Here is a 24,461-nt window from a genome sequence, read left to right on the forward strand (position 1 = left end):
AAAAAAAGACTGACATTGTTCAGCTTGGAAAAGAGACAACAACGGGGGGAGGGGATGGGGGGGTTATAATAGAGGCCTATACAATTAGGACAGATGTGGCACAAGTGAATGAAGACATGTTATCTACCCCTTTGTATAACACCAGAACCAGGGGCTGCCCAATGAAATGAACAGGCAGCGGGTTTAAAACAAAAGGGAAGCACTTCCTGCCACATCCAGTCAACCTGTGGAACTTGCTGCCGCAGGATGTGATGAAGGACGAAACTGTAACTAGATTCCAAAACTAATTAGCTACGTTCCTGGAGGCTCGGTCCATCAACAGGCCCACCGATAGGGGTCCAGCAATTCGAAGGGGTCTGGGGCTCCCAGCTGCCACTGCTGATACTGTGATAGTGGTGGTGGCTGCTGCCCCAACCATTTAAGTTGCCATCGGAGCACTGCACGGCTCTGAGGGTGGGAGAAACGGGTGCACTGCGCTCCAGGTGGCACGAAGGGCTGGCTGCCCCCAGTCCGTTCCTTGCAGGAGCACAGAGCCAGACCCTCCCCACACCTTGCCCGGGGTCTGCGCAGGCTGTCGGTTCCCCTGTCCGTCAATGACCATTGGCCTCCGACTGTCACATGCTGGGACGGTGTGACAAGGGAAGATCGCTCGATGGTTGCCCTGTTCTGTTCACTGTCTTTGAAGCATCTGACATTGGCCAGTGTCAGAAGACAGGAGACTGGGCTAGATGGACCATTGGTCTGAGCCCGTGTGGCCGTTTGGAGGTACAAACGTTCACCAGAGGATCTCAAAGCATTCCAAACTAGTTCCGCATGGGACAATGCAACAGAAAATGCAAGAGAAATAATTTCCTTCCAGCTAAGGAAGCCAGGCTGCAGCTGCAAGTATCAGCCAGAGAAGTGTCAGCGATGAACTCAAACGCTCTCACCTCCCCCCAGGCTGTGCACGGTTCCAGCCCAGGGCATCAGCCACCTTAAAAAAAAAAAAAAAAAAAAAAAATCTTCAGTTTGCTTAAACCCCCAAAACTCAGGCTCCTTGGACTCCTCCTTTTAAAACACCTGGCTTTCGCCTGCTAGAAGAGCTTTTAAGGGACAGACGTGTGACTGCGCCTTTGAAAACCGGCTGGAACAAAGTGCAGCCGTTCCTGCTAGCCCCCAAAAGTCACACGGGCAAATGGACGTTTATGGCCTCTTGAAACGCCTGCATTGTACAACGGGGCAAAAGACCTGGGTGCTGGCCGAGAGAACCTCCAACGCACAGGAGTGTTGATCCAGTACGTGACCCATGAGTCAGACATTCACGATGGGAGCAGAAAGAGCCGTCTGCCTGCCTTTCTGGGATCCAGGCAGTCAATAGCATGAAAGGCAGAGCAGTGTCCAGTGGGAGCAGCTGTATCTGCCTTTGCACTTTCCACACACAACAATTCAACGTGGACCCAAAATTGAGGCACTCGTGCCTGCGAGCGCACACAGCCTCTGTCCTGTTGCTCTGGGAGGGAGCCAGAGGACCTGCCGAGGCAGGCTCGGCTTTCTTCTTCCCTCCCTCCCCCAGAGATGCCCTAGTAGAAAATTCACAATGTCAATTGCTTTTAGGAGAATCAATCCCTCTTGAATGTCACAGATCTGGCTCCAAAGAGGCACAAGTAGTCACGATTGTGTTACATTCACCTGCTCTCCAAACACACGAGCAGCGGCCGCTGGAAAGCAGGCACTCTGTGCTCTTAGCAAGAAGGCCTGGCACCTGAGCGAGCCTACCGAGAGGGCCTGAAACTGCTGCTTCCCGAGGCTCCCCGCTGTCACCATTAGACACAGGTGCCGGAACATCACTGCCCACGTGCACTGCAAATCCAGATTGGGGCCTCCAGTGAAGAAGGAACTTTGTCCAGTGCTGCAGGGCTTAGATCTGAGCCTTAAAAAGTTACCATCAAAATGTACCAGTCCTGGCCCAGCGTCCATTCCCCACCCCGACACCACAACGTTCACAAGCCCATAGCCCCTGCTGGCTCAGCAGCACTGTGCTACGTTAGTGAAGACATTTACAGGACACCGCCACCTCGCCGGGGGTGCTCATGCAGCTCTTTTGTAGCAAAGGGGTAAGCCCCAGAGAAACAGGTAAGACAGGAAAAGGGGAGCCTAGATCTGCTGTACGCCCCGGGCAATCCCGCCATTTTAGAACTAGAGCTTCTGTTTGCAGAATCTAACGACGACCACAACGTGGTCCAGAAAGGAGAGTCTGAAAGCTCCGATTCCCCCCGCACTTTGAATTTGAGATTTGCCAGTCTGCAGCAGAGGTACCCGAGTCACGAACGGGAGAGCTCAGCTCACCACCTCAGGAGGAGAAGTTACACAAAAATCCCACCTCCCCGCAATGCCCAGATTTGAAGCCTGCAGCCTGAGCCGTGAGCGTATCCAAAACAAGTGAACAAAGGGGTTCATTGGGAACTAACTTCCAGGTCACAAACGGATGTAAAGCAGGGTCTCTAGCACTGTCAGAGTGGATGGTGTTGCTGCATCTCTTACAGTCAGGCCAGCTCAGGAGCTCACGTCGAAGTGATGGGGTAAAATCAGCAAGAGACTCCATCTTGCTTTGGAACGGGTCATGGTCCTGCTAGAGCAACTGTGCAGGTGGAATCCCAATGGGTGGGCAGGAACACGTCTGGGTGGCATCCCAGTGCGGGCGGCTGGTGATTAGAAGCCCCGAAGGGATCAGGTGCTTGTTTTCTGGTGGGAGGGGGAGGGTGCTGGTACAGCTCCCTGGGCTGGCAATTCTGGAGTAGCAGTGCTGCTGGCCTCCAGGGATTTCTCAGCAGGATGAAATGTGAGGAGCAGGGTGACTTAGGCTTGTGCTGAAGAGGGGAGGAGCAGGAAGGGGGTCTCATGCAGACTCACATGTTCACCTGGACTAGAGGGCCGGGGTGGCGTCACTCTCCAGGCCAGTCCCGCTTGCACGATCTACATCAGTTTGCAAAGTGATAATTTACTGAAGACTGTCAGGCCTCCCCAAGGACTTGCTGGACAAGTAAGCAAGACTCAGGTTTTTAAGGCCTCCAGCTAACAATGGCACCTCTGAAATAATTCCGGCCTCCCCCTCAAAGAGTCATTTTTATTTGGCCAGGGACTCGCCAGGGCGGTTTGGTTTGGATGGCGGGGGTTCCTTCTCTACCAGTACAGCGCTGGCTCAGACTGAGCTGGGTCACTTACCATGGCCCTCCAACTGGGCATATATAAATCCAGTCCCCCTGCGCTTTGTCCGGGGATGGAAAACCCTCCACACATAGGCACCACATGAAGACTGGCGGTCATACCTTGTAGGCAATGCTGTTGAGCACTTTCATGGCCACATCGGAGACATCTGGGTATGGGTCAGCAGCCAGGTGTAGAAGGACTCTCCAGATTTGGGTGTAAACACTATTGAAAGAGACTCCTAGGGCAGAAAACACAGAGAGCACACACAATCAGAAAGCTGTGGTCACCCCGAGGCCTCGGGGGGGCGAGGGATTCATTTCCTCCCAAGGAAGAGCTGCTTTTGAACTTTACAATGGCAGTTAGAGAAGATCAAAGTAAGCACAATCCAAAAAAACCAGAAGAAACTCTCACTGTGATCCCTTTGGGATGTCTGCAAGGGCTAGACAGACAGACACAGACTATCTGCCCGGAATTAGCATTCAAGTACTTGTTTAATTAATCCACTTAAGCAAGTCAATTGACCAACTTGTCTGAGGTCTACTCAATGGGTAAGAAGGCCGGAGCCTCTCTGAATAGCTACATTAATTACAATCCTTTTGCCCTGTTCAAGGTTAGCTATGCAGCTAGTATTTCCAGGACTTTATGTATTCCACAGGTGTATGCAAACTCTAAATGCTAATAATGAGGTATCAGGGCGCTTCATTTTACAGGGCAGAAGGTTGAGCCAACCCTTTAAACAGCAATTAAATCAATTTGCTAATTACCAACGTGGTCACTGAACGTCTGCTGTTTAGTATATGCCCGGAGAGGGAGTCATAAATGCACCTTATAAATCAAATAAATAAGAGTTTGTATGATTGATAAGACTCCTGTGAACATTTTATTTGACTGGTTTTAGGCACACTGGCCATTTTCTTTCATGCCTCCTACACCATCCGCCAGGTACTACAGCTCTGACACCAATCTCGGGAACAAGGCAGGTGCTGTAGGGACAAAGGGAACCGAAATAGACTTTTCAAGTGAGTCACAATGAATGGTAAATGGTGCAGAAAGCGGTGGCCTTTCCCCATGTGCTCCCAGAGGCCTCTGAACAAAGCTTTTCGTTAGGAAGATGCAGCCCCTTGGCTGACAAGCAAGCGCTCGCCTCCGACAGTGTCTGTGCTCGACACTCGGGTCAAGAGAAAACACACACTGGCAGCTCAGTTCTGAACTCTGGCCCAAGATGGAAGCCGGACGGTTACCAGCTTGAGCAGTGCACAGACCGCACTGGTTTCCAGATGCCTGTCTAGCTTACACGAGGGACTCTCCCTTGTGCCAGAAACATTCATCATGATGTGACAGGCACGGCCCACACAACAGGGCGGCGAGGAAGGCCCATGTCCTCGCACAGCCTGCAAAGAACAGGGCCTCTCCACCCACCAGGGCCCCGGAGATTTGCCAGCGACGTCTACTCACGCCAGCAAGAGCTGCACATGCCGACCTCAGGGCTCTCCGCTGTTGATGACATCCTGGGCGGTCTGTCCATCAAACTCTCACGAGCTTCCCTCGCTCTGCCAATACGCAGGGTTCGTATGGGATTGCCACCGATCCTCACAACCATGTGGGGCTCCGAAAAGATGCAGCCAGGTCAAATTTGCTCTTCAGGACGTCACGGCAGGTGCAAGAGGAGCCAGACTCCACAAAGGTTCCCGCTCCAGTCTGTCTCCATGTTTACAGAGCCCAGAGCCAATAGTGTTCAAAACCAATAGCCTGGCTGCTCGGTTAGGGGAAGGAGGGCGCTGCTTGGTGGCAGGGAGGAGTGTCTGCACATCCACGTGCGAATTCTGACTCTGGCCACAAGGCAATGATTTAGCCCTGACCGTGGCAGCCATTTGTTTATTTTTAAAATAAAGGGGGGGAAAAAAAGCATCAGAAACCAAAGCCAGTCTCTGCTGTGGAGCAAGCCAGGCCTGCCGCCCCAAAGGTACTCAGAAGAAGCTGGCACAGTGCCGGTCTGCGTTTGCCAGGCCACTGGCTTCAGCCTGGCTTTGCACAAGCAGCAAATTCACCTTGAAAACAACTCACCCAAGACAGACAAGGTGATAAAAGCCTGGAGATAATGCAGGCCAGCCGCTGACGCAGCCAGCCAGGTAAGCTGTGGCACAGGCTCCCTGAAGCCTGCTCAGCGTCCTGCCTCCACTGTGTTTGGCCTGCGCGGGAAGTTACATAAGGGCAAGTGGGAATCTAGAGGGCTTGGCTGCTTTTAGAGAAAGAGAAGGCGGCGGGGGGAAGAAGTGGGAGAGGAGGGAATCCAGCTCGCAGTATCTCCAGCCCCTCGGATAACGCCCTCACTTGTGACGCAAGCAGGAAGAAAACCCCCCAAGACATTTTTTACGCATCAAGCTTGCGGAGGGGTGGGGGTGGGGTGGGGTGGAGAAGGACTTCACCAATGCACTCCTCATTCGTTCGACAGCTTCTGCCAGGAACAGAGGGAATTTCTATAAAGGCTTTTTCGACTCATTAGCGTTAGTGCTTGACGGCGTGTTCCCTTCCCTTCCTTTCCTAACAGTGTTGCTCATCAAATGGATTCAGCAGGAGTGACGCAGCTCATAGCTCTTTGTTCAACTTGAAGCGCCTGAGTCAGTGTGATAATGACAGGAGATTCGGACAGCGGGAGGGAACAATGGCTTCATTTCACATAATGGACTACAATAAAAAAAATCCACCCGACACAGACAAAGAACTAGGCGAGCGGGGAGAGTTCATTTAAAATGACAGCTCTGTAATTAGCTGGACCGATTCAACACGGGTTAAACAGACCTTGCAATGCAGATTTACAAAATGATTCCTCTCAGCTATGAACGTCAAAAATAAATTGCCTTTCTTCACGGACTGTTTGGGTTTTGTGCGGGTGTGCGTACTGCTTCATTCAATTTAACAGCAAACAGCAGGGCGGCACAATTGGTTCAGATCTTCAACCTTGCAACCTGAGTCCACACATGCATTAAAACATCACTGTCGGTGTGTCACCTCTTTCCTTGGTTTGGCTTTCTCTGTGGTTTTGGCCTCGTCATAATTCTACAGTGATTCTAAACCTGGAGCGCCAAAAGAAGATGCAGTCCACACCCCACAAATTGCCCAAAATCTCAGCACTTTGGGCATTTTTGATTGGTGACATCAGCTTTTCTCTGCTTTTGTATGTTCTTACTGAAGTGAACAACAAGTTTTGGACTGACACATACAGCTGAACTATTTCAGACTGAACAGTGAGGGGTGGATGGGTATGCTGATATATTATTCTTATCACTGGTAATCCCACCTCTGCACTCTAAATTTATCCTCCACATCCCTCTTCTCATGAGTAAAACATAAGACTTGGAGAGACCTAGATTCGGATACAAAAAGATCTAAAATTCAGATTGCTCTGTGAACTCCACTTCAGTAGGTGTGAGAGGCAGCCCAACTCCTTAGGGGCAAACCACTGCACGACAGCAGTTGGAGAATGACTATTTCCTGCAGAGATCGCACCATTTATAGGTGGAACCCTCGGTCTATTCATAGGTAAGGTTGTGAGTCTGTCACACACGTCATGGATTCTGTGACGTTCCAGGATCAGGGTCAGTCCAGGGACTGCTGGCGCAGCAGCTGCTAGAACAGACCAGCAGCCAGCCCCAGAGCCAGTGAACAGCTGACCAGTGGTCCTGGCCACTAGAGTAGGGTCTGGGGTTGGGCCAGCCCTCCTGGGGCTGGACTAGCAGTTAGCCTCAGCTGCAGGAGTAGGGGGCTGGAGCAGCTGCAAACGCCGGCAGCACTTGGTTTGTCCCTCCAGCCCCAGATAAAGTCAGGCAGGCACATGTCGCGAGTATGCATGAATTTTTTGTTGATGATCCGTGATCTGGGCTCGTCTTATTAAAAATACCGGAGACAGAATCTTAACCTTGTTCCTAGGGTCTCGGGAGGTCACCTCCCACTCCAGCCTCTCTGGGCCCTCCGACCGCTCTGCTCCGACTCTCCGGGAGCGCGGAGGCGCAGTACTTCCCAAGGCTAAAGCTGCTCCCAGAGGAAGCTGGTGATGGATCAATAGTAAACGCCTTCCCACAATACCCTGCAATGCAGAAGGACGCTCACTGGGCTAGTCCCAGTGACGTGGGGCAGAAGCGGCGCAGGATGTAGAAAGGGGCCTTTGCAGTCCCGCACAGACCCGCTTCCCGCTCCCCAACACGTTTGACAGGGTGCCCGGTGGCTGCCTGGTGGGGCTGTGGGCTGCATGTGGGGGCTCTAGGACCACCGGGCCAGCAGGAGGTGGGGAGGCCAGCAGGCCGGCGTGGTGCTTGGCAGTGGCTGCCCAGCGGGTCCTAGAGCAATGGCTGCCCAGCAGGGTTGGCAGGGCAGCAGGGCTGGCAGGAGGTGGGGAGCGAGCCGGGAGGCCAGTGGCAGGGGTCCAGAAATGACCTCCCCAGACCGACAAAATCCCTCACCTCGGACCGGTGAGGTCCCGAGGGTTCCGGACCAGAGAGATCCAACCTGTACATGTTTAACACTGCACCATGCTGCGGGGGGGGAGGACACTGGAGAACCCCATACCCATGCCGCAGTGGGGCCGGCTGGGCTGGAGCAGCCAGGATGGGCCAAGCATGCCTCACGGCGCTTGGGGAAGGAGGGGCGCGGCTGCTCCGGCTGGGCCAAGCACCAGTTAACTGGTTACCCCAGTAAGCACGCCAGCAAAGCGAATACTTACTGGGTAACTGGTTAACCCTTTACATCCCTACCAGTCATATCATTCAAGGACTGTGTTCAGATCATGCCTAGTAAGCAAGAGACGTGAGAGACAAGAAATTAATGGACTGAGATCGGGGCATCAGAAATGATGGCTAGCGGGTGAACAAAATGACGAGCGATGGGCTAGTCCACCCATTGCGCCTTTTGGGGTCATTCACAAAGATTCTTGGGGGAAAATGCAGCCGCGCGGATGTGAATGCTAGCTGGCAACAGTGAGAGAAGGGGACGGGACAAGCTTCTCCGTTACGGGTGCCACCCCGACCGTCGGCCGGGACCCTCAACCTTCTTCAGCCCCATCCTGAAGGAGGGTCCGTAACAGACCAGGTCGGAGAGAGGGTCTCAGAAGATGGGCCTCTCCACAGGCTGTGGCTAAATCCTGACTATCACCTGGGATGAGACATTCAATCACCCCCCGTGTTCTTTTCCTCCCCCACCCTTGGTTTATTTGCTTTCCTCTTCCTCTCCTTTTGCCTTCTGTTCAATGCGTGCCGGGGTTAGCTGGCCAAGGGGGTATATTTCACAGCACTGCTGTCAGCCTGTGGCCAGAGGCAGACAAAAGCAGTACCCTCGACAGCTCGACACAGATACAAGTTTGCCATGGCTCCAAGTGGCTTATAACACCATCTGCCATACTGGTGGTTTTCCAGCAGGGAGGCTGCATGGGAAAATCAACGCTGGAGACAGATTTTCTGTCTTTGCTGCTCTTTTCTCTTCCCTCTTGCGTGCGCTTGTCTTGGGCTATCTTTTGGGAACAACCTCAGCAATGACGACTGCTCCTGTCCATCTCGGCTAACTTCTCCTTCCCCCCAACACCCAATTGCTACCACGTTTACTACCTTCCGAGGGTACGTCTGCACAGCGGGGCTACACTCGAAATAAGCGATGCAACCTGAGCTATGCTAATTGCGTAGCTTACCTCGAGACAGCTTATTTTGAATTTGGGCACGTCTCACACAGCACTGATTTCACAATAGTGCACTCTTCCTCCGACTTCCCTTACTCGTACAATGAGGGTTACAGAAGTCGGAGTAGGAACCACACTAGATCAAATTTATTTCAAAATAATGGGCTTGCTGTGTAGACGCGCAATACGTTATTTTGGAATCATGTCCGTTATTCAGAAATAATGCTGTTGTGTAGACATACCCTAAAAAACTCAAAGAAGGGGCCTTTTTTGGTTAAAGACTCCTTTCAGTGAAAGGGAATAAGGAATGCTAGAAAAGAGACAGGGTTACTTTCTATATTGCAATTGCTCTGGTTTTTGCTTTTTTTTTTAATCTTTCATCAAAGATTAAAAGGGTTTTTAATAACATGTTCACCATGGTACTAGCCAGGCTCAAGTCTCTGAAAACCTGGTTTTTAACACTACTGCAGGGCAGTGACTGCGTCACGTAAACACCTTTGACTTTTTGGGCTCGTGGATTCCATCTAAATTAATACAACAGTGGTCCCAGCTGGCCTTGTCAGTTCCAGGAGGGACTCTACAGGATCAGCTCAAACTGAGGCCTGCTGCATGGCAAGGCGTCAACCTACCAGAGTGGGCAGAATTGAAGACATTCTGAAAAAAAATCTTCCCTTTGGGACCTAGCGCAGAGCAGGCTGGGAGAGAGCAATTCTTTAGCAGAAATGAAAAAACACCCCAACTTTAAACAGGCAAACGCCGAAGGTAATGGGATTCCGTGTAAGTTATGAATTTTAAACACTTCTATAAAGCTCTGTCGTTTACAGCTGGATATGAGCTCTTCCTGATTGAATATGAATGAGGGAGGCTTTGGAGTGCCGCTTTTTTGTTTTCTTAAGCTTCCCTCACTCATCTCCAGCTCATTTCTCGACTTTTTCTCAACCATGCAGTAAAGCTCTTTGGAGACACAAACAAACTCGCAAGCAGGCAGCTGGTCTTTGCGGTGGAAGGAGACTGGGAGAGTGTGGCGCAGAGAGGAGGCAAAGAAGGGAGCTAAGGCTTTAACCTGCCCCAGGGACAGCTGCGTCCTGTTGTGCCCACTCAGAAGGGACCAGGGTCATTATCGGTCATGTCCTGTGACTGAATTAAGACACCAGTGACTGCACTTTGTTAGGCCAGGACAAGATTGATTTTACTCTCTCGAGGGTCAGGGGATCTGCCAGTCATTCATGAACAGCCTACATGAGGTGCCAATTGACGTGTTCACTCATAGGACCCCAGAATCGTTCTACTCCTGGCGTGTGGGGCGTACGTGTTGCAGATCATTACTCCTCCACGTGACAACGGGAGGGCGGGATTTTTTACAGCAACTGACCATAATGGAAGGGGATGAGCCTCCCCCATCATTTCTCCAGCGGTGCACTGATTTCTCCAGCCCAGAGCAAGCCTGCATTCCAAACACTGGGTTCCTGGCGCGGTGCCTGGCTGTTCTCCAGCCACATCAGAAAGGTTTGAAAAGACAGCAAGCTAAAGACAAATGCATCTGTCGCAATCGGCTGAGCCTGAAAAAGGCATCAGGAAAATAATCAAAGAACGGAACGAGCGCAGAGCAGAACGCCCACTGCCGATGCACAAAAGCAAAGCCAGGTTCCATCCGACATGCACATCAGCATGCGCGGAGGAAGTGTGAGTCCATTCTCCTTCCTCCTTTGTTTTGGGCACCAACGTCTCAGCCCTGCTGCGTATTGACCGAGGAGCGATGGCTTGACTGCAGAGCAGGGCTGTTGAGCTTTGGTGCTCGGGAGCCCAAAGAGATGTAAAGTGATCAGCTGTGATGCGCTTGGTTCAGAACACATTTCTGTGCCATGCTCTTGCCAACCAAGACAGACAAAGCCAAGGGTTTCTTCCTTCTGGCACCCCATGTAATCATGTGCAAACACACTCAGATGGAAAATCATTGGGGCAACGCTTCCTCAGAGATGAAAAACAACTGCAGGTGAAGTCCATGCCAATGAGCCCAGCGATCAGGCCCATGGACGGAAGAGCCTTCCTCTCCATTTCTAGCCCATGACACTGCAGGGACTGGAAGATTCCAGTAGATGCTGCTACCCTTTTCATGCTCAAGTTCCCGGCAGGAATCCCTTTCTTTGTCACAAACACAGGGTTATGACCACACTTCGGCAGCTATGTCATTGCTAAGGCCCATTCGCCCCAAGGCCCTCAGGTCAACTCCCTTTCTCCCTTCTTCACCCAACCTCACTCCCCCAGCACGCCGGTGTTTGCTCTTGCCGCTGCAATGAGGTCTATCAACGAAGCCCTGGCCGGGTTGATTTAGTTGGGATTGGTCCTGCCTAGAGCAGGGGGCTGGACTTGATGACCTCCTGAGGTCTCTTCCAGCTCTATGGTTCTATGATTCTCTGAGGAGCCTCACCTCAGAGGAAGGGAATGAAAGCTGGAAAACCAATGCAAGGGGGAAGGGCCCTTACTCACCGATCAGCGAATTCAGCGAGGAGTAGGAGCTGACCCTTCGCATCTTGTCGATGGTCTCAAACGACAGGAGGTACTCTTCATTCTCCGGGCTGCCCAAGGTGCTGCTAGCGCTGCTGCTGGTACTGAGATTCCCAGGAGAAAACGCGACAGAGCCGCCAGCTGCCGAGAGAGAAGTGGGGAGAGACAAACACAAATGCTGCCAAATGAACCTTATTTGCTCACGCATCACGTAATGGTTATGAGCCCTGGGACATTCAACAGGTAAAGAGAACTTCCTCGGGCAAGGCAAATCCACCAACCCCTCTTTCTGAACACTGAACGTTTCATGAGAGCAGAGCTACTCAATTTTGGAAGCCCCGGGGACCACAATGATACTCACAGCAACTTAAGTGTGGTTGCATCTACATACAAATATATATGCAACTAGCTTCTTTCACACTGACGGGCATGAATATAAAGATTAAGGCAAGACTACATGACACAGGCCCCATTTAAGTCAGTTCTGCTGATGTTAATAAAACGCAATAGTGACCCGATTTCTACCATATGGCAGCACTTTTAATGAGCAATGACAGTCCAGGTATTTAACTACTAAAACACATAGCAACAGACAACCATGATATTGACTACTTTTTCGTTTTGCCTTCCACCCATGGGCTGCATGTTGAGTAGCCCTGCATTAGAGGGTGAGCATCAAGTCCTCAGTAGACCCAGGCTGGTAAAAGCCATGTGCATGAGGAGATGCCCTGATTGGTCACTAGTAGCTTATAATGTCAATACCACTGAATAGCCTGTTAGCCTGGGAATTGTTCCCTTGCGGGTGGCAGCTGGATACCGTGTGGTAACAGTCAGCTCAAGGCCCTTTCCTCATGACATGCCACAGCAGAGAAGAGCTGAGAAAGGAACAAAACAAAGTCACGTGGGAAAAGGAGGAAGGAAAAACGGAAGACTCTCGCAAGCCCTCTTACATTCTTCATTCAAGCTGAGGTTCTGCAGAGACTTGTTCAGGTTCCTCACCGTGGTGACCGCTCGGATGTTCCCATAGGAGCTGACAGGACGAAGTCTTGGAGTACACGGCCCATCTCGCACTGGTGTCAAGTTCCCACACTCTGCGGGGAGAAAGTTTAGCCGTGAGACGTGCCCTCGCGAGGAAAACAGGGGAGCCGTCGTCTCCCAGCAACGTAGCGAGATCAGTGCCAATCATGCAAACAAGGGAAACTCAACTACCACAGAAAAGGGGGCTCACTGCCCGGTGTCCTGTAACAAGGAGAAAATTACGATGAAGGACTGGAATTTTCATCTCCCCTCTCCCCAAATCCTCTCTGCTCACACCAAGGACAATGACCAAAGAACCATGTTTTGTGGGCTGCAGTCCTTACATATCCCATAGGCTAAACAGGGCTGGGCTTTGGCAATTCCTGAGTGAAAAACAGTAAGACAAACAGGGTACTACAAGTGGTGGTTTTGGTGATTCTTCCCTCCAAGCCAATACCGAGCTAATCCTAGAATCCTAGAACTGGAAGGGACCTTGAGAGGTTATCAGGTCTCATCCCCTGCCCCTATGGCAGGACCAAGCACCATCTAGACCATCCCTGACAGGTGTCTGTCCAACCTCCAATGATGGAGATTCCACAACTTCCCTAGGCAATTTATGCCTAAGTAATTGAGTAACGCCCGAGCGTGGTGCCAAAGGGGACATTGTTTAGAGACCTACATCTGATGTGCTCATTGCCTCTACTCATTAACAACTGGGGAACATTTTTGCAGTAAAAGCTTATTTAATCCTGGGTTTCCTGGCTAAATTTCACCGCCTGCCCCGAATACCTGCAATTTCAACTGGAAAAGTCATTCTTCAGTCCCATTCCTAAAAGCACATAGGTAAAGTTAGTGCCGCCCCATTCCACCAGCGCAACGGGAGCAGTGCTTTCTGGACATCCCATTTATAACGCACTGGGGGCATCCTTCTGGAGGAGTAAGAGACCTGGACGGGATGATTATTTTCTGCAGCAGAGAGGACGAATGGGGGGGAACCAGTCCTCTAATAGGATTCATACTTCAGAAAGACGTGATTAATTACTCATTGCTGAAATAGTTCATCTTCTCTTCTGCAAGTTCCCTGTCGCCACAGCTCTGTTATTCCTGGTGAGTTCCAATTTATTGAATGTCTAAAAAATGAAAGGCCAATCACAATTTCTCTAGGACTTTCAATCCCTTAAAGGAAGCAAAATCCACAAGGAAGAAAGGGGTGAGAAAAAAATAGCACATTGAGTACTGAGGACCAGAATCACAAAGCAAAGGCTTTGGAGCACCCAGCGCCACTGCGGGAGGGCAGAGCAACACGAAGGGTTGTGAGTCGAGAAGAGACGAGAACTGGACACAACCAGTTGGACCGGCTCGTGGTACGTCAACGAGGATTCTCCTTGGCTGCAGCAATTCAAGTTTGAGAGCAGAAAGTCCCCTGTTCACCCAGGAACAAGCACAGCGCGCGCGGCGTCAGGCAAGCTTCTCCATGAAGTCTTGACAACGTGCTCTCTCAGAGAAGCTCCTCGCAAGGATTTCAGTCTCCGGGACTCCAAGCACCTCTCAGGATTTTCAGAAGCAAATATCCCCAAGATGCAGTTCTGCAGTAAAATACACTACACTGCCCACAGCACCCACTGAACTCCCTAGCACGGGCACCTATTGGTCATGCATTCAAACGCCTCAAGCTCCTATGCACTGTAAGGACCACGCTTCCCTTGGTCATGAGCAGACAGAAGGACGGACGTACCTGTGGTAGCTGGAGAGGGCAGAGGATAATTCTTCTCTTCTTCCATAAACTGCAAGGCAACCGTGCAGAAATTGCTCTCGTACTGAACCACGAGGTGACTCAACGCCACCACCAACTCCTGGGGAGAGAAAGGGAGGGGGAGAAACAGACCTTGGATGACAGTGCGTGTCAGAAACAAACAAACTGGCTGTGCAGAACAGATGTCATCGAACAAGGGGGAACAACCTGGTCAAGAGGCCATTCCAGAGTCATTCACAAGACAGAGGTGGCGCCCAATACGGACGCAGAGGGGCCATTTTTCTCTGAAAATGCCAGGAGTCTCTGCTCTCGGCAGACCCCCCTGCCTGAGAAGGAATATGTCACTGGAAATAAAGTGCATCAGTCAGACGGACCCCTGCCTGGCCGGAACAGAACTCTAGGAAGAATTCAAAGATGACTTAAAGGGAACGAGATCTGATTTAGGATCCCCGGGCTGTGCTTCCACCAAAGAAAAAGGATTTTTAACAAAGACATCTGCGTAAATTAGGCTTGCGGGCACCCTGGAAGTGCCAATGAGATCACCAGAGTTTGTACAAATTCTCCTGCCGTTTGTCAAACACAATGGATCAAAGGGGAGGTTACTGGCTCTTCACGCTAGGCAGTCCCCATCTGTATTCCACACATGGGCGTGCATGGGCACCACACATCCGAGTCAGGAAATGCTTTACAACAGCGTCTGTTGGCCCACGCTTGTGCAGCATCGCTCCCGGTGCTCCCATCCGAGGGAACACCAGGTACCGGGGGTTGACGTCTCTCTCGTTCTCCTCTCACCACAAATCCAGCGGGCTCTAGCCCATAGGAAGGGCAGTGGAATACAGATCGGACACAGATCACAAAGAACCTCTCGTTGGCGTAAGTAATAGCCACTTCTCCGAGGGCCGGCCATTGTGTGTCTTCCACGGGGGGGTGACTGGCTGGCAGTGCTCGGACTGGAGGCCGGAGTGACACTGATCCCATCTCTGAGTCTGCAGCCATGACGTGACCTGGGCCAGAGCGTGTCACCCAGGCGCAGAGAGAGCTCGAGGGGGCCACTCTGCGGATGCCCTGTAGCAGAGCGTCAGGGAGGCATGCCGTGGGGCAGCCTGTGCCTGCCCGGCACGAGCTGACACGCCTGGGGGAGGACCATTGCCTTGATCTGTTATGCAGCCCAGCGAACGATGACAGGCCGTGCGGTAAGGAGGAACTGTCGCGGTGCCCACCCGCACTTCCTCTTCTACTCGCGGGCGAGGGGACCAACAGCGCAGGCCAGTGGACGCTGCTCTGACACCTTTCTGGACTCAGGCACATGAGGGAAACACGCAGCGGCGCCTGCACATGGGGGAGGCCACAGCAGCTATCGCTCGCTTGGTTCGGCCAAGGCATGTTCCAAGGGACTCTACCACAGAAGGCCAAATACTTCTTGAAGTAGAGAGCGACCCAGATGCTCCTCTGCCACGAAAAGCAAGGGGATCGCTGTGTCCCCTGGAGGCAGGTCCATGCTGCCATGGAAGCCCAGGCTTAGTGGGACTGGAGTTTGCTGACCTGTGCTAGGGAACCGTAGGCTTCACAGTCAACATGGTACACGTAGACTCTTCTACCTGTGCTCAATAGCAGGGCTCTGTTGTCCACACCGCAGTGTGCAAACCCAAGTCAAAGTGACCACAACCCAGAGTCCCTAGAGCTCCCTCCCCATCCCTGCTCTAGCCCTAAGAACTGTGATGCATTGTGGGAAAACCTGACAGCCTGGTGCACACCTTACCAGGAAGCAGCTCACTTTGCAAGAGGCCAGATTGGTTTGGTTGCCATTGCAAAGCCCAGCAGCACTCTGACCAGGTCCTTGCAGATCAGGGATCAGCCTAGAATGGGTTAACGGGGACCTGAGCTGCTGCCCTTTGCAACACGGGGGGGGGGGGGGGCGCAAACGGGGGGGGGGGGGGTGTTCCGTTTTCAATACAGAGGACTGCAGAATGCTGTTGCCCCGTGGAATTGTGGGATTCTTCCAGCTGACGCACTGGTCAAGCAGGGCTGCGTGGACACTGCAAAGCAATAGGGCTCGGAGGTTGCACCCCAGCTTGCACTGCAGTGTAGATGTACACTGCATTCCAGAGATGCTAATCTTCTCTGGCGACGAATGCCACAGGCAGGCCAAATCATAACACAGATGGACAGAGCCCTCTGTCAGCGAGAGCAAAGTCAGGCCTGAAGGGCGCATGATCTTACATTTACAGCAATGCTAGATCAACAGACCCCCAATGAGCCTGCTTACAAAGAGAGGAATGAGGCTGCTATTTAGACTGTTTGGACCCTGTTACATTTTCTTGCTCCGCAAATCAAAGGCTCCCACAATGAACCTACCCCCCCAAATAGTGCAGGTGAGGTCACTTGCCAACAAGACTCAGGGTCCTCACTTCCTTTGAGATACCTCAAATCTCAAAACCAGGCAGGGCATGGAGTTATGCCAGAGTCTGTTCCCAGAATGCTTTTAAAATTGGGAGTCTTGTATATTTCAGTCCTCAGCCTGCTAACGAGAACGGACTGGCCTTGCCTAACAGCAGGCAGCAAGGTGTACAACTCCTCTCAAACTGGCCCATGCCGACACAGACGGCTTACCGACAGCTCCAGCCTGTACATCTCTCTCTGTCTCTCTAGAGTGTAAGAATATACAAAAACCCCGGTAGCGCTCTCTCTCTCACTCCACCCCACCAAACCAACAGCTAAGATGGCAGAGTTTGCATATTCCCTTTCCTCTGAGGTAACATGGTGGCAAACAGCCTCTGTGAGCATCTTATTTAAAAAACAAGGCAGAAAAAAATCCCTGTGAAACCAGCTCTCTGTCAAAATTAATGCTCATCTGTCACCTTGAGTAGGAACGAGGGCACTTTTTTATATTTGGTTTGGAGAAGCATCGATTTTTCCTTCCCTTCAGTGCAAAGATCTGAAGAAAGCCAGAGCGCTGAGTTTCAAAATGAATTCTCCATAACAAAAGATCTTTTATTCCTGGCCAGGCTCCCCTGCTCTTTGATTCAGCCTGATATTGTCAAAGTGATGCACTGTCACAGAAAGAACAGACCCGGCATCCCGCTCACAGCTCCTTCCTCTCACATCCAAGCTGCCCTGCCTTGCCAGACACATTTCCTGGCCTGCCCTGCCAGGCCAGACACGTTTCCTGGCATGAAATAACAACTCATGCTAAGGAGCAGGCCTCTTGCTCCTTGTGGCAAAAGCCAAGCTACACTTGCTGGAAGGAGCTGTACTCCTGCTGGCTGAGCTACATTCGCTCTAAACTCAGTCACCGATATCAGCCACCATGAAAAACACGGGAACTCAGCATCAGAGTCAGTCCGGGGGAGAACACCAGGCTTATCCTAATCTACTAAAACCAATGCTGGCTAATTGAGGACTGACACTGCTGGTCTGGGAAGGAAGCCCTACACTTAATTCTGGCTCAATGACTGCAACACAGGAGCCATAGAGAGAGGATGGGGAAGTGGACACCAAAACTCATCTTCTCTTTGGGATTGTTAGGTCCCATCAAAGTCACTGGCTGGAGAGCTGAGGGCTGTTGCTAACACCGATTTGACAGCGTAGATCACCAAGAGAGAGATCTGCATTTTCCAAAGATCGTGCACCCTGAAAAACAAGTCCACCAATGAATAACGTGAAGCATAAAAGGCTGGTGGAACAAGGCCCCAGATTCAACCTCTCATTGCCGGCTCAACACAGCCCGTTGTACAACTAATATTCCAGTTAAATAAACAGGAAGTTTGGCTATGTCTGGAATGATTGAGCAGCTGCTGGCAAGCCAATCCTGCCAGGAACAATTTGGCAGTGTCTGGCAGGTGGGGTCTGCCTTGAACAATACAGACAACTTAGCAAGCACTTACTGCGCTTTGCCATATAATGGAGGGTCAGAACACAGGAACTTCAGAAGACTAAGGAATTATTGTTCCCATTGTATTACTACCACTCCTTGATCTCTGCTTTCCACAACCAACTCTCTGTAGAACTTTTCATGGGTGATGTACCCGAAGAAGTGGGTGCTAATATGTAAACTGCATTGTAACATGTATTATCTTAAATTTGGAGAATTGCTGATTAAGCACGATGAAGTACATATATCTCATGACTTTGAAAACGTACTTTGTATTTGTGACTAGTCTGGACACTCTCTCAGATGTACAGAGACTCTTCTTAATCTGGGTATCACGCAATATTTTCAAAATGAGATTTAATACAATTGTTATTTCCTCCCTGTGGTTTCTGAAAGCAACAAGGTCTCTCCACTGAATGGACTTCTCATGTTCTCTCCGCTGCACTCTCGGTCCTTCCTCTCTCCCTCCCACAGGGCCTCTGTACACGTCAAGCTTCCAGTAACAAATTAATATTTCATATTTAATTTAAAACCCAAAGTCCTGTAATGTAAAACTTTGCTACCAAACCAATAACAAACAGCAGAGTGGTACAGGGACAGCACACAGCTCTTGTTTCTGGAGGATGTCATAAAGCCAGATAGAAATCTCAAGAGTAACAATTCTGGATAAAGATGCCCAATTCTCTTCTTTCCCTGCCCCCATTTCTGGGCTGATTTCATACTCCAAGAGCCAGTGTACAAACAAGCTCACTAACCGCTGCCTGATTTATTCCTGCTTCAGACATTGGCTTCGAGGAAGTGGTAGGTGAGCCGGTCTCAGTGGTGTACTGGTAAACAGCAAATGTACTGTGGTCTCAGCTTCCCTATTTTAATATATGATCTTTTTTGTTATTTGGTCATTATGTTGCACAATATGTTTTATGTACCGTGTACATTTCTGTTTCAAGGGGATTCCTCGTGTCGTGCAGCAAACGAGATGACATGCCTATTAAAATCCATTGCCGAGATTCCACAGAGCAGCAGCAGTGGAAATGGAATTTCCTGCGGCTCGGGGCAGATGGCAAATGGCATTAGTTCTTCATTGCGACAGCCCCGGAACGTCGACTGCTGAAGCAACTCCCAGAGGCCTGTGTGTCCGATCTAGTGCGCTGCCCATGGTCGGCACTCCTGGGGCTGCTCAATATTCTCAGCCACGTTCCGCATGCCCGCTTAACGTCAGTGTCTGCAGAGTGCGGGAAAAGCAGCATAGTGCTACAGGGCGCCTCAGAGTCACCAACACCGTGGCCATGACAATTGTTTGTAACGCTGAACAAAATGCTATGGCTGTTCTTTCTAAAGTTCACAACGGAACATTGACTTCAGTACGATGCAGCAGAAAAATGCTGCTTTCCCTTTTTGCAAAGTAGTTCATGTTTAAAACATTCTTCTTTGCCCTTAGCTCCCATGGGAGCATAGACCATCAACAATTTCTTGCTAAGCCTCTCTGTCTTGTGCCACCTTTTCTAATTCTCTGCAGCTTTGACCCCTTTTCCTCAAATTCACATCCAGGTCTCTTCTCCAACTATTCTTTGGCCTTCCTCTTCCCCTTTTTCTTGCTGCAGAAGGGGAATCGGCAGCGTAGCATCCTTTCGGGTTTGCCTCCCCGCATCATAATCCCTCTTTGAGGCCTTTTTTAGTCAAGGAAGGCTGGCTTGCTATTCAAATTGAAATTGTTGATGTTTTTGTAGCATATGTTTATTTTTACAGGATAGGGTTGCGAACCCTACGCCCAAACCTCCTTAGTCACCTCTTACGACATGCTTGGAAGGGTACAAAGGTTCTATTCTTACTTTCCCGTAGGGCCACGGGAACCTCACGGGGTGTTTAAAACACTAATGAACGGTTTTGGTTTCTTCCGTGTCTGCTGCCGCCTGGTTGCATGCTTCTGGTTCCAAACGAGGTGCGTAGTTGATGGGTCGGTTCGTACCTCTGGGGTTCGTCACTCTGAAGTTCTCCTGTATTCTGCGTGCCGGCAGCACAAAGCCAAGAGGAGACTGACATTTTCAGAAGCCTCCCGGGAAACGAAACCAGAAAATGATGGACTCCAAAGGCCTTGGAATTCAGACACACACAGAGTCTGTACCACCAGCAGACCCACACAGACAGCTTGACAACCCAGAACCATCTGCAGGAAGCCATGGGGCAGCCAAACTCCTCATTAGAGGCTGGGCAATAACCCTTTCGTAGCTTGTGTCTTAACACTGCAAGCCGGCCCAGGAGGGAGAAATACGAACAGCCAGCCGAAGACTGAACTCCCTATCATTCAAAGGAATTTTTAATTAAGAGATTTGGAGAAATCGATGCCACTCCATTGGGACAGTGGTATTCATTTGTAGCTGAAGCAGCCTTTGCTGCCAGAGGCTCACGTGTGCTGAAGGAAACTCTTCTCAGCAGTTTCTCTGAGGGCAAGAGATTAAAACAAGGGAAAGCCAACAAGAAGAGGTCACCAGGGACCAAGAGAGCAAGTTCGCCGTGTCATCAGTTTCCCAATGCAAAGCTTCCGCTGCAGAGGAGTCTAACTGACCCAGGCAATTTTGATTTTGAGGGCATGTGCGCCCGGGGGATTTGAATGTGAGCTGGAAAGCCAGGGGACACGGCCAATAAAGATGAGAAGGCGCACCAGCCGGCAGAAACGAGCCCTGATTGAAACGCCTGCTCCGCTAACGATGGTCAGTTGCAACACTGCTCCACAGGGTTTCCAAAAGACGGCACCGCTGCAGTTTATACACTCTCCCGTTCCAGCCCCCACCCCTCACTCTGTCATGAAAAGTTACTCTGTGATATTCAACGTACAGAAAAGCCACACAGCTGGTTTTCAACAGCAGAGGATAGCTTCCTGTTGGTGGGACAACTCGACCAACTGCTGCGTTCCCTTCCCTGAGCCTACAAACCAGGGGAACCTTTGTGCTGCCTCACGTAAAAGGGCAACCCCAGAAAACTGACCCTGCTAAGCTACCGTATTGTATCGCTTTGCGTGTGACACCACAACAGGCAACGGGCGACACAGATTCCCGGGGCAAGCAGCAGAGCTGTCACGAGGCATTTTAGTGCCCAGGACAAGCAAGCATAGTGCGCCCCTACTGGGTATTTTAATCATTTCCCAACTCCTGGGGCTTTGTGCCTTGGTTGGCCACCCTGACCACCCAGCTGTATGCATAGTGCTGGCCAGCAGGTGCCACTTTGCGGTGCTCTGCACTGAAGCTAGCTGGTGCGGCTCCCGGGCAGGAAGGAAGCATTTCTACCAGCTGTCAAAGGACAGAGAACTTGAACAAATGCTTCCCAGGAATCAGGCCCGTGACTACCGAGGAAGAAATTTACTGCACAAAGTCTGCTTCCCCCGCAACACCCACAATTAACCCCCTTAGCATTACTGGGCAGGTCACCAGCACGAATCCACCTCGCTTCCCGCTGCCCCTCCGTCTGTACCTTTCGCACCACGGGGCTCCCGTCGTTGATGAGCTGTGCCAGCATCATGGCCACGTTGTGGTCGATGGTGGTGGAGTGATCAGTCCGCTCGGCCGAGTTGCCCACGAAGGTGCCCAGTGCGAAGACTGCAGCACAGCGAACCTGTGACAGACGACAAACAGTGATCCCTGCGGTCCCGGCCTTGAGCTTCCCAGCCCGAGCTCTTACTCGGGTCTCAGGCTAGATTTAACCTGCTGTAATTCCAAACACTTGTGTGTGCAGGGGTCTGCACTGGTCCCTGGAACGCCAGCTGGCTCTCCCCTTGGTGACTTCTCAATAAGCACAGCCAAGAACCTTCTGCTTAAGAGCGTAAAGGTGAATAAGGAATTGCCATAGAGGGGCCTAGTTCCCCTATGCCCTAGAGATCGTTAAAGCCTTCAACTACCTGAGCTGGGCATATGAAAAGGGAGCAGATGACTTGAAAATGGAAGACAGGCGAGTCATACGACCCAGGCCCCCGTGTGGGATCAAGAGTGGTCCTTTGCTCCCTGCCTGGGCAGAGACTGGGAATGCTGGAGAGGCAGCATAATCAGACTCTGGATGCCTCGTAACTCAGAAAGGATCTGCCCCGGGTGACCAGAGAAATCGAGGACACTTCACCTGATCCTTTGCACAACAATTATCTGCAACTTGGGAAAAAGCCGGGGAGACGGGAAGGAGGCTGTGGATGCCCCCTGCCCCCCCGAATGGGAAGCACAAAATCACTGGAAGAAGAAATCCTAAACTGCACACTGATGCTGCCTTGGATCTCCACGCTTACTTCCCCTGGCGGTAATAGATTTTCACTGGGGTCTCACAGGGCCTGTCGGTCCCAGTGTGGGGGACACACGAGTCTCTTCCGCCTTGGACAGTCTTTCCCTAAAGGCGAAACGTGAATTCTATTCCAACTGCAATTTTCCAGGCTGAGCTCGGGTTTCAGAGTTAGACAAAGCGGCTCAGAGAACCTGCTGAGGTACCCAGGGAGCTGAGGTACCACGGCGCTTCTATACACCCTGGATTCAAAGTCATCGCACTGAAAACGCATCTCTCCCCAGGGTATCAGTAAGTCTCTGCATTTGTTTTGCTTTTCCTGACTCAGATCTAGCAGGACTTAAGCGCCTGTCCTGCAGAAATAGGGGAAAAGGGTTTTTAATAAAACAAGACACCTATCAACTCACGAGATTTCTTGAAGAGCCTGATTTTTAAATTGGTTTGCAGCCCTGCCTCACAAAGGGCACAACACAATGGGGCACATGCACACACACGGAGAACTGTACCTCTGGGATGGGGTCAGAGAGGAGGCTGTAGAGCTTCTCATGGGCACTGTCTCTGACACCGCACCACCTCGCCGAGTCAAAATTCTGCCAGATGCGGCCTAAACAAATAGCCACCCACTGACGCAGGAGAGGGTGCGGATCGTTTAACTGTTCCAGGCAGATGGCAATCAAGTTTCCTTGAAGGCAGGCTTCCTAAAACAGTTCAGTGCAATTTGGTTAGACAGGCAGCTTCCTGCCTCACCTTTCAACCACAAAATGATTCTGAGGGGACAGGCATGCAATGTAAAGAAAAGAATCGTGCTGTGGCTCCATACTGGGTTGGTTGCAAAATTTTACTGAGTCTGAGGAGGGTTAACACTGCGTCCCCTTAACCTCTATTTCCAGGTGCTCTGCATCTCCACATTTTCCCCCTAAATCTAAGAAAACTAGGAAGCCACCTTGCCCCCGGCAACAGCCCAGTCTCATGGCCCGTTCAGACCACTCACAGCAACGCAAAGCCGCTGTGCGATAAGGCCTCAGGCCTCAGCAACGTCAGGATCAAGACGGTGGGACTCACCTGCCCTGTATTGTAGCTGTTGACGATCACAGCCAAAATGAACGCAGTCATAGTCCTGTGCTCAGCCTTAAAAACAAAACAACTCACAACTAATTTGTATCAGAGAACAATTGGATGCTGCGTAGCTCGAGAGGAGAGCGCCCACCGTGGCCCCCTGGCCTTGTTTGATGTAACCCTCCTGAACCTCGACCATTTGAGAATCCAAACTCAAACTGAGCGGCAGGGCTGCGTCAGGACACGAAACGTGCCCCCCTCCTCGTGCTCAGAACAGGAAGCATGGCCGGCCGGCATGAGTGTGGCTGAGACGTATCGATTCACGTTCTCTACTGAGAGGCTGGGATTTTAATCATAGTTTTAACAGCAAGCAGCCTGACAGGTGGAAAGGAGGGCAGCCAGAGACCCACTAGACGACGGTCACAGCTTTAAAAAAAAACCACGCATTACACTCCCTGCCCCTATCAAATAATAACTCTCGCACTGTCCTGCTCTCCCATGTCAGCTGCAGCCCTGCAATGCCAGAGTTGGCAACCCGGCCACATCATGGTTTGTTTGTTTAAGTGAAATAGACTATTTCAAAGGCGTAATTTGCAGCCATCCCATCCTAGTTGACGTTGGCTTGAGTGACTGGGAACGACTCTGTATTCCACAGCGTTTGTCACTGACACTCAGGGTTTCAAAGGCACTAGTGCAGAAGAGGCTAGTGCCCTATTTAGTGCATGTTTGCGACAGCTGGGTGCGTTTGTCACTACAGAGCCAGGGGAGGGGGAGCACCGGCGGGGGAGATGGTCCTACTGCTTCCGGAGGGGCTCGACGGGTATCTGTGGCAGGATGATACAAAACGCCATTGCACTAGAGGGAGTTACCGAAGCTGCCATGAAATTAGACAGCACTTCAGTCCATTTATCAAGGTACCTGCAGCTCCCGCTTCAGGGCGGATGAAATGAATATTAAGAAAAGTCAACGAATCAAAGTCTTAACGCTTTGAAAGACCTGGCTCTGCAAATGTACTTGGTCTGTAAGCGCTTCGGACGGGGCCCTCGATTATCCGTTTCCCCAGTGGCTAACCTGAAAGCCCATCCATGCTCCTCCTCCAGAGGGCAGTGGGTGTCACCAGGGAGTGAGATGGTGCTGTCCCTACCAAGAGCACCACG

At 51.2% G+C, this 24,461-nt stretch overlaps 1 protein-coding gene across 6 annotated transcripts in view; it reads right to left on the reverse strand.

Annotated features, from left to right (window-relative positions):
- RPTOR (regulatory associated protein of MTOR complex 1) overlaps positions 1-24,461 on the reverse strand; it is a 308,767-nt gene that overhangs the window by 64,961 nt on the left and 219,345 nt on the right. For all 6 annotated transcript variants that reach the window (XM_075904089.1, XM_075904088.1, XM_075904087.1 and 3 more), the window contains 7 exons: positions 23,311-23,376; positions 22,755-22,946; positions 21,460-21,600; positions 14,106-14,223; positions 12,304-12,444; positions 11,336-11,494; positions 3,306-3,424 (listed from right to left, as the gene is read on the reverse strand). In XM_075904089.1, coding sequence (XP_075760204.1) covers positions 3,306-3,424; positions 11,336-11,494; positions 12,304-12,444; positions 14,106-14,223; positions 21,460-21,600; positions 22,755-22,946; positions 23,311-23,376 — 936 coding nt within the window. The remainder of the gene's footprint in view (positions 1-3,305; positions 3,425-11,335; positions 11,495-12,303; positions 12,445-14,105; positions 14,224-21,459; positions 21,601-22,754; positions 22,947-23,310; positions 23,377-24,461) is intronic.

Source organism: Pelodiscus sinensis, chromosome 20 (assembly GCF_049634645.1).
Source record: "Pelodiscus sinensis isolate JC-2024 chromosome 20, ASM4963464v1, whole genome shotgun sequence".
Lineage (NCBI taxonomy): Eukaryota > Metazoa > Chordata > Testudines > Trionychidae > Pelodiscus > Pelodiscus sinensis.